At 35.9% G+C, this 15,311-nt stretch overlaps 1 protein-coding gene across 2 annotated transcripts in view; it reads left to right on the top strand.

Annotated features, from left to right (window-relative positions):
• The window catches only part of WDHD1 (WD repeat and HMG-box DNA binding protein 1), a 61,181-nt gene that overhangs the window by 1,131 nt on the left and 44,739 nt on the right, over positions 1-15,311 (top strand). Inside the window, exons 3-8 of one of the 2 annotated variants that reach the window (XM_045823976.1) lie at positions 6,691-6,782; positions 7,935-8,046; positions 12,121-12,272; positions 12,940-13,051; positions 13,223-13,273; positions 14,305-14,400. In XM_045823976.1, coding sequence (XP_045679932.1) covers positions 6,748-6,782; positions 7,935-8,046; positions 12,121-12,272; positions 12,940-13,051; positions 13,223-13,273; positions 14,305-14,400 — 558 coding nt within the window. In that variant the 5' untranslated portion in view covers positions 6,691-6,747. The remainder of the gene's footprint in view (positions 1-6,690; positions 6,783-7,934; positions 8,047-12,120; positions 12,273-12,939; positions 13,052-13,222; positions 13,274-14,304; positions 14,401-15,311) is intronic. The other variant, XM_045823975.1, reaches the window with a different exon arrangement.

Below are 15,311 nucleotides of genomic sequence, written 5' to 3'. Positions count from 1 at the left end.
TATGTGTAATGATCCTAAAATGGGAAGTTGATATAGTTTGAAAAGGCAGGGAAAGCTTTTCTAAGGAAGTGTTTTGTGAGATGAGATCTGAAGACTGAGTAGTCATTAAGAAGTATAAAGAGGTGGTCACAGTGGGGTGGAAGTATTGGCACTCAAAGGGATAGACATGTGCAAACACCCAGTGGGGATAGGGACTGTGGTCTGCTCAAAGAACTGAAAGAAAGCTAGCGATCTAAAATGTAGGCAGTGATGCTGAGATTGACAAGAGACAAATTTGTGAAGGTAGGCATTGGACATCCTACCCAAGGCCTTTTGATTTTTATTAAGGAATCTTGATTTCATAATAAAAGTAGTAGGAGGGTATTAAAGATTTGAAGCAGAGAGGAGATATGATCAGACTCTGAGAAGGTACATGGGGGAAAAGGAGCAGGAGTGGATTCAGGGAGACTATTAGAAGGTATCTGTGTAAGTTTGGTTCATTTGATGGGGACTTAGACTGGAGTAGACATGGTTATGTAGAGAAGAAGATACATTCAGGAGACATTTAAAAGGCAAAATCGAGAGGATGGATCAGATAGTAAGGATGAAGGACAGGGAGGTATCTAGGATAATGTCTGTAATTCTGCAGTTCTGTCATTCCCCCATGTTCAAAAAGCTTAGCATATTTCAGAGGTAGAATGTGGATGGAGATTATGAGTTTGCTTTTGGACATGATTAGTGTAGGATTTCTTTGAGATACTCAGCTAGAGAAGTAGATAGCTGAATAAGCGCATTTAAAGCTCAGGGACGAAATGTGAACTAGAGATGGAAATCTACATCTTTAGCTCATGCCTCCTGGAATTTAGGATTGAGGTCTTGCCTGGAAATCTAAATGTGGGAGTTGTCAATGTAGAGATGATGTTTAATACTATGAACTTTGAAATCATGTAGAAAGGGAATGAATGTAGTTAAAAAATATTCAAAAGTTAAGCCCTGGAACAATTTGAAATATTTAAAGGTCAAGTTAGAGGAAGAGGATCCAGTTAAGGAAACTAAGAAGGGATGGCTAGAAAAATAGAAAACGAAGATATAAGAATGATGTCTAGAAGCCAAATGAAGCATTTTGTGGAGGAAATAATAAACTACATCAAATACTGCTGGTGGGTCAAATTGAGGACTGAGAATTCACCATTATCTTTAGTGATGTGGAGGCCATGGATGGATGATCTTGAGGGGTTTTTTTTTGTTTTTTTTTTCCTGGAGTGGTAAGGTTGAAAGCCTTGCCCTAGCTGGGTGGTTCAGCTGGTTAGAGCCCTGTCCTGATACCACATGGTTGCAGGTTGATCCCTGGTCAGGGCATTATACAAGAAGCAGCCAATGAGCACATAAGTAAGTGGAACAACAAAATTGATGTTTCTTTCTCTTTCTCTCCCCCTCTCTTCTCCCTCTCTCCCTCTCCCTACCTACCTTTCTCCCTCAAATCAATTTAAAAAAAGGAATGAAAATGTTGTTGCAGTGGATTCAAGAGAATGGAAAGGGAGGAACGAGTTAGTGAGTATGACATTCCAAGAATGAGGGTAGTTGGATAGAAATGTGGGGTCAGGAAAGATTTCTGTTTTGTTTTAAGGTGAGAGAGATTACTGTTGGGAACTGTCCTGCCTGGTTTCAGAAGCTGTAACCACCCCCATGGCTAAGGCTGAGTGAGAGACCTTGGGACCATAAGTCCCTAAGGAGACAAAGCTTATCTCCCTGGTAGGGGCACCACCTCTGCCCCCTTTTATTTCACCCTGCTTGGCCCCTGGCAGATGACTGGTTAGCCAATGATGGGTAGGATTCCTCAAGGGAGGGACAACCTAGGACAGACACGGTTATGAAGGGAGCCTCAGGGAAAGACTTGGGGAGCTATAGAAAAAGGGAATGATGGACCCTTGCCCCTCCACTTTGACATAGCTTGATTCTTCATTCTGTCTGCAAGAGGTCTCCTAATCTTTTGGCTGCCTTTACTTCCTGCCTTACTGGAGCCTGAAACAATGCAGGAGGACAGTGCAGCCCTGGGCAGGAATGGGCAGTTCCCTGGAGCAATCAGGCCTAAGAGAGAATGCATAAAATCCTGTGAAACCTGCTTTGCTAAGAATGTCCTCAATTTTATGATAAAGGTCCAAGCATGAAATGGGTTTGTTTCCCAAAGTTTTATGGCCCTTTAGCTAACTAACCCTGTCTCAGAATAAGCCCTCAGAGTTCTTTGAATATTATCTGTAAGAACTAATCAGCAACATCCTTTTCTTTGTTACCTGTAAAGAGTAACCACCTAAAGCAAACCTGAGCATAATAAATGAGAACCTTCTTTGATGTATGCTATTAGAAACCTATATAAGCCTATCCAGGCAAGGGTTGGGGCACTTTCTCACTCAGAGTGGCTGTGCTATCACTTTTTCTCTGTAAGACTTCTGCAGTCTGTGTGAATTTGTCGCATCCACAACACACAGACCCCGCTGGACAGAGTCTGCATTAGATTATAGCATATATATGCATGGAAATGATCCAATAGCAAGGGTTAAGTTGATTTTATAACAAAAAGGGGGAGAACTGCTGGAGTGATGTCTTGATCAAGTGTGAGGGGCTAGCACACTGTGCGTAAGAGGGAGAGATTGGCCAAAGGTAGGAGGAGCATGTTCAAATTCATATGTGGAGGGAAGGAGCATGCATTTAGATGAGATGGGGAAAACCTGTGGACAGTATCTATAGAATGCTTGTGTTTTCTCAGTGAATAGGACGTAAAGTCATTAGTCGACAGTGGGAAGGAGGAGGTTTGAAAAAGAGGAGTAGACATGAGATAGATAGAAGAGAGAGAAAAGTGAATGAACCAGGGAATATAGTTGGATTGCTGGGCGGCATTAAAGGCCTACTTCAGGTGAGCGATAGTGGTTATAAAGTGAGACATATTACCAGGTTGTATGTTTTTCTCCAGCTGTATTTAGTTCTGCTTGTACAAATGTATTAATAGGCAGAGAATTGGATTTAACCAGGGTGGGGATTTTGCCTGGTTAGGGTGACAAAGTCAGAGAGGGCCATGGGGTTTGAGGATGATGCAGAAGAGTGATCTTAGTAGCAGACTATGAAATCTGAGCCAGACTAGGAGGGATGAGAGAACTTGAAGGGATAGTGAAAAGATAGTTTCAGTAGATTGTGGATCCTAATAGAATTTAAATATTGTTGGAGTTAGGATGTTAAGGGTGATAGGTGAAGAGATAAGTGATTAAGATGTTTGAAGTTGGGATTATGAAGCATTTGCAGTATTGCTGAAGACAAAATCTAGGCCCTGGCTATGGAAGTCCAAGATGGGGCAGAGGATAAGACTGAGTATCAGAAGGTTTCACCAATATGGGTATTGGAAACACTAAGAATTGTGACAGGAATAGTCGTGTTGGAGAGAGAACAACATTGAACTTAGTGCTAAAAAACCCTTAGGGAACTGGAGGGATTTCTCTTTAAGAATCTATATGTGGTCTGATGGCAGTTTTGTTGTTTAAAGAGAGGGTGTGGCAATAGAATGCAAGTGGTAGTGAGTGAAATGCCAGGAAGCCCACCTCTAGGTCCCAGAGGGATATAGAAAAGAAATCAGCCACCACTTAAGAGGGCTTAAGAGGCAGCAGTGTTTAGAAAAAGAGCTGATGGTACAGAAATTTTGCTGGTGCCTGAATAATCTCCCGAGGCCCAGTCCAAGGGTTAGAGAGGGGAGGTCTGGTGAGGGAAGAACATGGCTCTGTGAGAGTAAGAGAATCCAGATGCTGAGAAATGCCTTTGTAATCATTGGCTTTTTGTAGTTACATACTAAAGAAGATAAAGGCATTAATAGAATTATTCCTTATACTCAGGAACTTACAGTGGATTTCTTAATTTATCATCTAAACTAGGACTTCCTTGAGAAGGGAGAGAAGGATTGCAAGAGAATTACAATTAAAATTATTATATTTTGAATTATTTACTGATTGGCAAATTATTCTGTTTTGATAGGTCCATAACATTTCTATTAAAAACTGCTTCAAAACACTTTTTCCTAAAAAACACTTATATTTATGAGATTAAAACATCTTTGTATGTGATTGTCTAAACATAACATAATCTAAACACTAACATAAGTAGAATAGTCATTCTTAGTACATATTTGTGTACTTGAATCATTTTTTTAAACCAGTCTCTAATATGGTGTTGCTGATATTTTTTTGAAAAATATATATTTTTTCAATATGGTCTTATTTTTATTTTTCTTAAAAAATTGGGTGCAGTCATCTTCAGAGTTTCATTTTATGGTTATTAAATTTGAAGTGAGGCCTTCAGTTAATTCTTTTCTTTAGGTCATAGTGTTTTTCAATAATAAAATACTGTCCCAGCCAGGGTACATGCCTGGGTTGCAGGCCATAACCCCCAGCAACCGCACATTGATGTTTCTTTCTATCTCTATCTCTATCTCTATCTCTATCTCTATCTCTATCTCCCTCCCTTCCCTCTCTAAAAATAAATAAATAAAATCTTTAAAAAAATAATAAAATACTGTTTAGGTTCTCATGTGCCTAATAAAGTCAGAGCAAATTCTATTAAATGGAAGAGTCTCAATTTTAAAAAAAATTATTTTAATTGAAATGTATACATATTTCAGCTTTAGTATTTTTTAGGTTTTGTCTTTTTATCTGCATTCAGAGTACCCTTTTTCCATAATAAGGTCTTCGGTATTTTTAAAGACAAAATTCATCAGGTAAGTTTTTCTATGATTTCTTTGAATGTGTCCCAAATTTTAGGCCTACTTAATTTTATTTCATTCTAGAGTAAAACATAAATTTATATTATTAGAAAGGAGTTCCATCAGAAGATGCTTCCTGCAAGTCAACATATTTCAAAGTGCAATTACAGAATTTCAAAATTAAATAATTCACTGTGTCAGCTTTTAATGCACAATTTGTTTAATTTTTATTTGCTTTTGTAGGGATAAATTTCAGTGTCTTCCTGTTCATAGTTTTGTTTTCAGTAATTGAATTTTACTAAAAGCTTCAAAGGCTTAACTTGAATGATCTGATTAAAGATTTCTGATTTTGAACAAAATGCAACTAAGATTTAAATGACTTATTTCCAATAATAATAATGTGATCATCATATGACACAGGTTTTATAAAGTCAAAGGCTCAAATATATTAAAGATGTAATTGATGGTAGGTGGCAGAGAAAACATCTGCAATGTTGAAGTATTTTTGTATATTTAATATTAGTTATAAAATTTTTGTTCTGGGTATAAATAAAATTATTTTAAAATTTGACAAGTATGGCTTCTGTTTTGACTAGTATGTTAATCACAGCTCATTTGGGCACAATTATGAATTACAATTACAATTCTGAGTACATTTGTATTTTATAGATTAGTAAGAACATTGCTTTTACAAATGTGCTTTATAAGTGTGTATTATCACTGTAAAAATTAAAAATTTTATCTTTAGCATTGAACTTTTCAAGTGTAGTAAGATAGAATTTGCAATGATGTCAGATGTTTCCCTTTCAACAGAATCAACTTACAGAAGCTGTACTTTGTTTCCATGAACTGAAGGGAAAGCTAAACTGTTATTGGAATTAATCTGACTGACTTTGTTTTGGACCTTTGATGACAATTGATGTAAAACCAGCATCATTAAACTATTTGAAAAGCTCTTTTACTAATGGAAGCAACACATTAACAGCTATCACTTTACTTTTCATACTTGTACTAGGAACTTTAGAATGAAAAGTGAACAAAATTAATTTAGAACAACTGTCATTTGTTTTAATGCTGTACTGTCCAATATAGTAGTTATTAGCCACTCATAGCTATTTAGCTTTAAATTGATTAAAATTATCTAAATTAAAAATGCAGTTCCTCAGTCCCACTAGGCACACTTCATTTGCTTAGTAGCCAGAGGTAGACCATTCCATCATCTCAGAAAGTTCTATTGAACAGCAAAGTCCTAATTGACAAGATGCACATTCACTCTGCAGCTGCAGAAGCATGGTTTTCAGGTAGTCTCAAGATAACTTCGGACTTACGAAGTAGATGCTGATGCTTCTTCAGGAGCTGTGTGTATGCGACTTTCCTATGGTTGTGTTGTCACTGTAGCCCCCATGGTAAATGTCAACTAAGATTTTGTTCACGTTACACTTTTATTACCAAGTGCTTGAGAAGAAATTTAGTATTTAATTTTTTATTAAACAGCTACTTTATGTATTTTGCTTCAGTTCATCACTACGGAAATATTTTTGGTTTTGCAAACATAAAAGCATAGCCAATAATAAAATTAATAAGTAGTTTTATTCCTATTGTAAATGACAAAAGCACTGTAGGAAGTATGTTCAGACTACTCTGAAAGCTCTTCAAAGGATAACTTAACAATTTACTTCTTACTTTTCTCATTAATTCCACTGTATTTCACTATTATTTCCCACTGGCCCCACGAACTGGCACCTGCAACTTTGTTCATCTCCCTTGGCTGATACACCAAATAGTTGGTAGGGACAGCAACATGAAATATCTCTCCCGTCTCCACTGTATACTGAAAGAAAGCACTTTCCCTAAGGGCCTATGTTTGACTTCACTTTGGTTTTTATGTGCTATCCTTGAGAGGAGGTGTTATGTTGGTTGCATCAAGAAAGGAATGGAAAGGGGGAGATGAGTTATCGCTGGTTGTCTTTCAGATTTACCTGTGTGTTAAAGTGAGAACTCTATTCATTGCACTTGGTACACAACTGAACATGGTTATGACAGAAGCTGGAAGTGCAAAGAAGAGGTCTGTCAAACCCAACCCATCCAATTTTGATGCAATTAATACTGATTGAGAATAAATACTGATGGCTGGATGCATGAAACAGGAATGTCCGGGTCCGACTGATATTTATGGTTCTATTTATTTCCTATGGAAGGGAACTGAAGCTCCTCACTCTGGCCTAAAGGTTATCCTAAACAGAATGATTGTAATCTACATTTTCTTTCTCAGTTTCCTGTTCTGTCTGCTTTAGCTAAACTCCCCCAAGCTTTACTCACCGTATATTTTGGTTTGTGTGTGTTTGAAACTGCTGTCTTCACCAATGTCAGTTTATCCTACTTGTCCTTTCACTCTCCAATGAAAATAACTGCCCTTCTGATTTTCCAAGTGGGAATTAATCTTTTTCTTCTGAACATCCACAGTCCTTTTTTTAAATTGCAATTTTTTAAAAAAGATTTTATTTATTTTTAGAGAGGGGAAGGGAGGGAGAAAAAGAGGGAAACATCGGTGTGTGGTTGCCTACTGGGGACCTGGCCCACAACCCAGGCATGTGCCCTGACTGGGAATCAAACCAGAGACTCTGGCTCATAGGCAAGCACTCAATCCTCTGAGCTACACCAGCCAGGGCCACAGTTCTTTTTATGGCTTCTCTTTGCCATTTTTCATGTTATTTGTATATTTCATTTGCTTTTGAATGTGTCTAGATAGGACATAAACCAGATGAATACAAGCACTTGAAAGACAAGATGTAAAGTAAGATTTGAGAGCTATATGTATCCATTTACATAATCAGCTTTGGATAATTGAGCTCTTGCATCCATTTATCCATTCAACAAACATTTATCAAAGTTTCTATATAATAGAGACTGATTTGTGTTAGAGACACAATGGTGAGCACGGGAGACCTGGTCCCTGCTGTTACAGAGATTACACACTCATCTTTCTTACATTATTACAAATAAGTAAAGACCTTTTTTGCTAGGGAGAAACTGAAGAGAACATTAAACTCACCTTTTTATTTTACAGCATAGGAGGTTAGCAGTCTTTGTTACTGAGGTTCAAGAATGTAAAATGGGAAAGCATATTTGATTTTATTTAAAAAAAACAACTAAGTACCATTTAAAAAGATAGGCCTGAAAACAGGGTGACTTTTTAATGAGTGTGTTTCCTTTATAGTTGTATTGTGACTTGTGGAAGTGATGGTGATGTGAGGATTTGGGAAGACTTGGATGATGATGATCCTAAGTCCATTAATGTTGGAGAAAAGGCATATTCATGTGCTTTGAAGGTACTAAAAACAATTAGAACAATTGATGTGAAATTGTACTGCCATGTGAATATTTTTTATGCTTAGCTGAAAAGTATTTTTTATAAATTATGAATAGATACAGCTTTTTATTTCTATTATGAAGTAATATTTTAAAATGTATAATAATGCCATCATTGCCCAAAAGTTTTACAGGTAAAATCTGAATGGTTTATTCAGGGTGATTAATGGATGTTAATGGTGAACCAGTTAAAGTATATGCAAGAAGATGTACCTTTTTTTTTTTTTTTTAAAGAAAGAGCTTTAAATCTTCCTTGTAATTTCTTTGTAGCACAACACAGTAGCATTTTCAGGTTTTGAGATGTAGGTTACTTGGAGAATGAAGACATGTTTTCAGAAGGACTTTGTAAACTAAGAATCTAAAAACCACTAAGCTTTTTGTTCGTGCAGAATTTTAAGTTGGGTGTATTGTATTGGGTAGGAAAAAATCTTTCTACAGAATTAATATTTTTTTTTAAAACTCAGGCTCATTCAGGTAGATGAGATAGTCTTTAGATACTTTAGATATTTTGTTTTTTAAAAGATTTCATTTATTTATTTTTAGACAGAGGGGAAGGGGAGGAGAAAAAGAGGGAAACATCAATGTGTGGTTGCCTCTCACACGCCCTCCCCTGGGGACCTGGTCCACAACCCAGACATGTCCCCTGACTGGGAATCGAACTGGAAACCCTTTGGTTCACAGGCTGGCACTTAGTCCACTAAGCCACACAAGCCAAGGCAAGATATTATTTTTTAAATTGTCATATACAGTGGAAAATACATTCCCAGAAGTATAAATGACTAACATACATTAAATTGAAGCTAAATCTCACTAATAAGCAAAGACGTGCAAATTAAACAGTTGGATTTTTCTTTCTATAAGATTGGCAAGAACAAAAAATATTATTAATCCCAGTAATAGTGAAGGCTTGGAGAAGTATTTGTAAAGGGAGAACACCCTCCTGTGTGTGTGTTTTAACTCTCACATTACTACCATACTCATAACAACTCTGACACCAGATGTGTTGATTTTTTCCCACATCAAGCAATTCTCTGCAATACCAGCTGGGTATCCTACAATTCAGTTCAATTCAATTTAATTCTGACATTAACTGGAGTTTGTGCAGACTCTGCATGTTAAGGGTTCAGTCACATAAAACTGTCCCCCACTTCAGATACCAATCACAAGTAGTAGGTCCCCAGATTACCTACAACTTCTGTTTAACTTCGCTATAAATTGCAGGTTCCTATGACCCCCTCCTTGGGTTCTGTCACTTGCTTCAGCAGTTCACAGAACTTAGGGAATCGTTTATCAGTTTATTATATGATAAGGGATACCGATGAACAAGCCAGATAAAGAGGTATATAGGGCAATGTCTGAGAAGGGCCTGAGTGCAGGGGCTTTTGTCCCTGTGGAGTTAGGGTGCACCAGCATCCTGGTATATGGATGTGTTCCCCAACCTGGGAGCTCCCTAAACCCCATACTATTGGGATTTTTATGGAGGCTTTATCACATGAGATGATTATTAACTCCATTTCCAGTTCCTTTTCACTTCTCCTAGTGTAGGGAGTGGGGCTGAATGTTCCAAGCTTCCAATATTGGTTTTATCTTTCTAGTGAACTAGCCATGATCCTGAGGCTATCCAGGAGCCCAGGAAGAGGGCCTCATTAGAACAAGAGACACTCCTGTTACCCAGGAAATTCCAAGGGATTTAGGAGCTCTGTGTCAGGAGTTAGCGTCAAGGACCAGATATTAGAACAAAAGATGTTTCCTGTGTTCTTATCACTTAGAAATTTACAACAGTTTTAGGAACTCTGCTCCAAAAACTGGGAGCAGAGATCAATACATATTTCTCAGTATTATACACAGTTGCTGGAATATTTTTTAAAGTAAATTGATATTACATATCAATATATATTAGAATGCACACTTTGCCTTCTCCATCTCTCTGTGTCTCAAATCTCTCTTTTTTCTTATAAGGAGATTCTATTTCCAAATAAAGTCATTCGCAGGTACCTGGGCTCAGAACTTAGAGATGTCTTTTGGGGGCCGTTATTCAGCCCACCGTAAGTACCATAGTCAGTGGTAAAATGTTTTCTTTGACTTTAGGAATGGAGTTTGTGGAACTTCATTGAAATGACATTACCAAATAGCCATGCAAAATTGATAGTTTTACAATATATTTTATTTAAAACATAATTGCTTGTAAACACATATTTTCTATTTTTGGATTCAATCATACAGCAAAGTACAATTAGATGCTTTATTTGAGAACAAAGTGGAGAAAATACCACTCTCCAATGTGAAACCAGGATGAATTGACATGTTTATGGGTAGTGATACTTAACGCTTGCATAGTATTTTACATTGTCAGGCCTTTTAACAAAGATACGGAGAGGTATGTGGAATTATCTTCATTTTAATCTTGGGGAAACCAAAGCTCAGAGGAAGGTGAAGTGACTTAGAAAGGAACACAGTGGGCTGGGGATGAGGCCGTCCTGTGCGGGGTTCCATTCCTCCAAACCCACCAGGGAGATGAGTGGGCTGACCAGTTCCTGGCCAGAGCCCTGATCCATTGGATGCTTTATTCTTTTAAAACTTTTATTAGTTGACAAAGTACTGATAGTATTTGGTTTCCTGGTAGATTTGTTGGAAAATGACTTCAAAGCAGGTATTTTTTTAATGCAGGTCTTCCAGGTAAATGAGTGTAGTTACATACTTTGATATGAATAGAGGGGCTAGTTAACATGTTACTAAAGAATTACCAAAATTCTTTGTTAGAGCTAAGGATGCTTAGTCAATATGCTGCTAGAAATCGTCTGCAAGAAAAACACAGCCAAGTTATAAAATTCCTGTAGATGTGCTCTTGTAAATAATTGGTATATCTGCAGTTTTGCCAAAGAACACTTAGCATCATCAGTGTTGTCTTGAATTGATTATAGTTTTTTTAATTCTCTTCTTGTTTTTACATTTAAATTGTTAGCTTTGCTCCAACCTTATGAATTTAGTTTATTGTGGATTGTTTAACTACTTACAGTAGTTACAACATAGACATAAATACTTCTTTTCACCAGTCTTGAAGTAATTGAACTTTATAAATGTATATTACAGTTCAAGTTTGAATCATCTGTACTGTTATTCAACAGATGTATGCATTCTCACATATTTTGCTGTTTGGTAACATGTCATTGTTAACATCAAGTTCTCACTCACTGGAGCAGCAGCAGAGGCTATAGGTAGACTAAGGGTCCTAAATATGCAAAATGTGCAAATGTAGCTGAGACCTGTCACTGTATGATAGAGTATATTCGTTAACAAACTTGAATCATTTGTTTCTCTTGGCGGTTATCATTTAATCTAAGTTAATAAATTGACCATATTATTTATCGAAGCTTCTATGTGGATGCTAGGCTATGCTTTAGTATGTTGGGACTTACTCTCTTTTGGAAAAGTAATAAAGTACTGAGCCAGATCCTTGGTCTTTTATGATTTGTAGCTAAAAGCTCTGCAAAGCAGTGGTATCTACTGATCATTTTCAGAACCTGAAACTTTCTATTTATTTAGTACAGTTAAGAAGGTGCTGTGGATTCTGCATTTGGATTTTATTCTATTCCAGACAGGACATGTAATATCATGATTTTGTTGTGGAAACTATAGTGTCCATTGTGGCCGTGCCTTCTGATGTGCTTGTTCCTCACTAAGACTAGCTATGTTTTCTCTAAAAAGGTCTCCTGTGTCTCTTTTTTAGTGACACTTATAAATTCTAAAAATACTAATTAAATTTTTTTCTTAACCAGAAGTAAAAGAAAAACCAGAGGTTAAATGTTTGGTTGGTAAAGGGGCAATTAAGTTTTCTAAAGGTAGCAAATAGAACTTTCTTGCTAGTATACATTTCAGGAGAGTTGAACATTGGTAATTTTTCTCTTCACATGAATTATATGTATAAGGGTTTTTTTTTTTTGTTTGTTTTTAAGGACTTTTGCTTATGGAGAGATTCCCAGTCAGTCAATTTAGATTTCTTTTGCCAATATTGCTTACCCGTATTTTCCTTTTAGAGTGGAAAGTTGGTCACTGCAGTATCCAACAATACTATTCAAGTCCATACATTTCCTGAAGGAGATCCAGATGGTATATTGACACGCTTCACTACGAATGCAAACCATGTGGTCTTTAATAGTGATGGTACAAAAATTGCTGCTGGGTCTGGGTAAGGCTCTTTGATATCAGAAAGGAAATAATGTTAGAGCAGAATGGCCTCATTCATTGCTTTCAGGGTAACATTTTTAGGACTCTCTTCTTTTTTGTGCACTTAATTTTTATATTAAAATCTTTAGTAAAGGTTTTTGAGGACAGACTTGTGTCTCTTGTAAATTGAGATGTGTGTATTGCTTTGCAGACAGTCTATTAGTAAATGATGGGAAAGATTGGGGAAGATGATAGTTTGGTACAAAATTTAAAAAATTATTTTAGGTAGAACTGGGCCTGTACAGTCAATATTTTTATACTTTTCCTTGATGTTTGTTTGTCATAGGAAAAAGTAATTGGTGGGTGGCTGAGGTGGAGTAAAAGATAAAGCTCTTTTAAAAATGGTGTGACTGTAATTTGATTAGCAAATCATAGAAGCCTAAAATGTAACTGTGGAAGCCACTTAGGAAATATTTATATTTTAACATAATTAGAAATCTTGACTTGTGTTCTTGGCATCTTTATAGAGCAAAACTAAAAGATTAGTCATTAAACTTGGCTGTCAAATTTTACAAATTGCTGTAAAGAAATTATGGCATTCTTGTGACTTTGAAATATTTGGGTCATAGCATTTAGAAGAGTCTTTTGTATTGACATGTATTCATATGCATCACTTTTATTGTTCACAGTGACTTTCTAGTCAAAGTTGTAGATGTGATGGATTGCAGCCAGCAGAAAACATTTCGAGGACATGAAGCCCCTGTGTTAAGTCTTTCCTTTGATCCTAAGGACGTCTTTCTGGTAATAACTTTTCCCCCTCTCTTTTTGCATTTTTCTTGATTATGTTTAAAATTGTAAGTCGAGAATTAGCAGGAAATTTTACAGTTGTTAAGAAGATACTTTGACTTATTAGTTGAACCAGTTTCCATGTAATATTATGGCTGTAACTCCTATATTGTTTTACTCCTGCAGGCATCAGCTAGTTGTGATGGATCTGTCAGAGTGTGGCAAATTTCAGATCAGGTAAACTCATTCATTGAATTTAAAGCTTTTTGTCTATTTCCATAATATAATATATGGGTATTACACATTATTTGGTCAAATTTGTAATTCTTTTTCTTTATTGTTTCTTTTGAGTAGCATTAAAAACTGTTTTTGTGATCAACTTCCATAATAGTCTAATGTAAAAGTAAGTATGTTGAAGACTAACTGTTTTTTGTACACAGTTACAAGGGAAATGATAGATATATATTTCATTTTTAGGTATTATAAAATCAGTGGGGGAAATTCAGCCATTATATTTACAAATTAATTGCCATCTGTTGGACCCTAGATGTTGGGAATACAAAAATAAAATAAAGCGTGGGTCACACTTAATTTGGAGAGTCACATACCAACTCTTCTAACCCAGCCTGATAAAAGTTTCTTCTTTTCTTTTCGTTTTAAATTGTTGCTTGTATTTGTTTGTTTTGTTTGTTCTTCTATGAAAGTTTTAAAGGAAGTATGAACAAAGTGCTCTCCAGATTGGCAGAAGATACAATGAGTCCTTCTCCAGGCAATCAGAGAGGCCTTGGTGTTTGTAGAGATGTGGCAGATGAGAAAAATATCCCCCCAGATGTGCTTCAATAGCCACACTTTCTCCCCGCTCCTTCTTGAACTATTTAGTAGGGTGGACTTTGACACCATAACATTTTATAGTAGGTCTCTGAAGTTTATTTTTGTGGAGACTTCAAGATTTTAATACTGTTTTCTGTGTGTGTATGGCTGTATGTTTATTCAATGAGTATAATGTTTATGTACTCTACATAGGTTCCTTACTCTGCATAGGAAATTTTTTTTTAATTTAATTATTTAAGACTTATGGTCTTTATTCCTCTGAAGGACTTAAAGTAATTTAGATAAATCAAACCTTATTGTAACTAAATTAAAGTGAATTAAGTTGCCTTTTTCGGAGCTATATATCAATTTTAAGGAATCCACCTATTAAATATATTCAGTTCTGTCTATCTTTTGGGGAGAATTTTTATAAAGGGAAATATTTTTTTTTTAATCAGACATGTGCTATTAGTTGGCCACTGCTACAAAAGTCCAATGATGTGATAAATGCAAAATCAATCTGCAGACTTGCTTGGCAGCCAAAAAGTGGGAAGGTAAGTGACTTATTTTTCAACCTTTTAAAAAATTATTTGTTTCAGTTCTTATCAAGTTTGAATGTAAGAATAATTTTTAAATTGTAACTATTTTATTTGCATTATAAATTTTTGAGCCCCAGGCCAACTAATTAATATTGAAATGCTTTAAGAAACAGTTCAGCTTTTTAAAGAATCTTTTTTATAGAGTACATTTTGCATGATTGAATTTAATATTCTTCTTTAGATTTGTGTTTGTTGGAGTGACTCTGGAAATAGTCTTGTTATGTCCACTCTTACCACCAGTATTTAACATTTTGGAGTTGTACTAGCAGATATAGTTAGACACTAGAAAGGTATGAGAGGTTTGGTTGGAGGAGGGAGAATTCTTGTCTGCAAACGAAATACTTGTATTTAAGGAAATTCTAAGAAAATGAACTGAGGGAAAATATTAATAAAAAAAGAAACTTGTGAAAGGTAGCTGTAAGCAAAATTAATATTCAAAACCAATAACAATCCTGTGTACAAACAACAGCCATTTAGAAAATACAGTAGGATAAAATAACTAGGGATAACTTAGTAAGAAATATGAAAGATCTTCAGGGGACAATGGGAAGGGTTCACGGGAACAAATTTAAAGGACACATGGACAAAAACTAGGGGGAGGGTGGTAATAGGAGGGAAGTGGGGAGGGTTGGGAGGCTGGGCTGGATTGGGAGTAAAAGGGAGAAAACTGTACTTGAACAATGATTAAAATAAAATTAAAAAAAATATGAAAGATCGTTATAAAGAGAACTTTAACATGCTAGCAAGAGGAGTTAAAGACTTGTTAAATAGAAAAACATATCCCATTCTTAGAAAGGAAATTTTGAATATAAAAAAAGATTTAATTCCTTCCTAAATTATTCTGTAGTTTGGAAAACATTCAGGTA

The sequence above is a fragment of the Phyllostomus hastatus genome, unplaced genomic scaffold, assembly GCF_019186645.2.
Source record: "Phyllostomus hastatus isolate PE091 unplaced genomic scaffold, TTU_PhHast_1.1 phas_scaffold_501, whole genome shotgun sequence".
NCBI lineage: Eukaryota > Metazoa > Chordata > Mammalia > Chiroptera > Phyllostomidae > Phyllostomus > Phyllostomus hastatus.
Note: the sequence above shows the minus strand (reverse complement) of the source record. Positions and strands in the feature narration are given on the sequence as shown.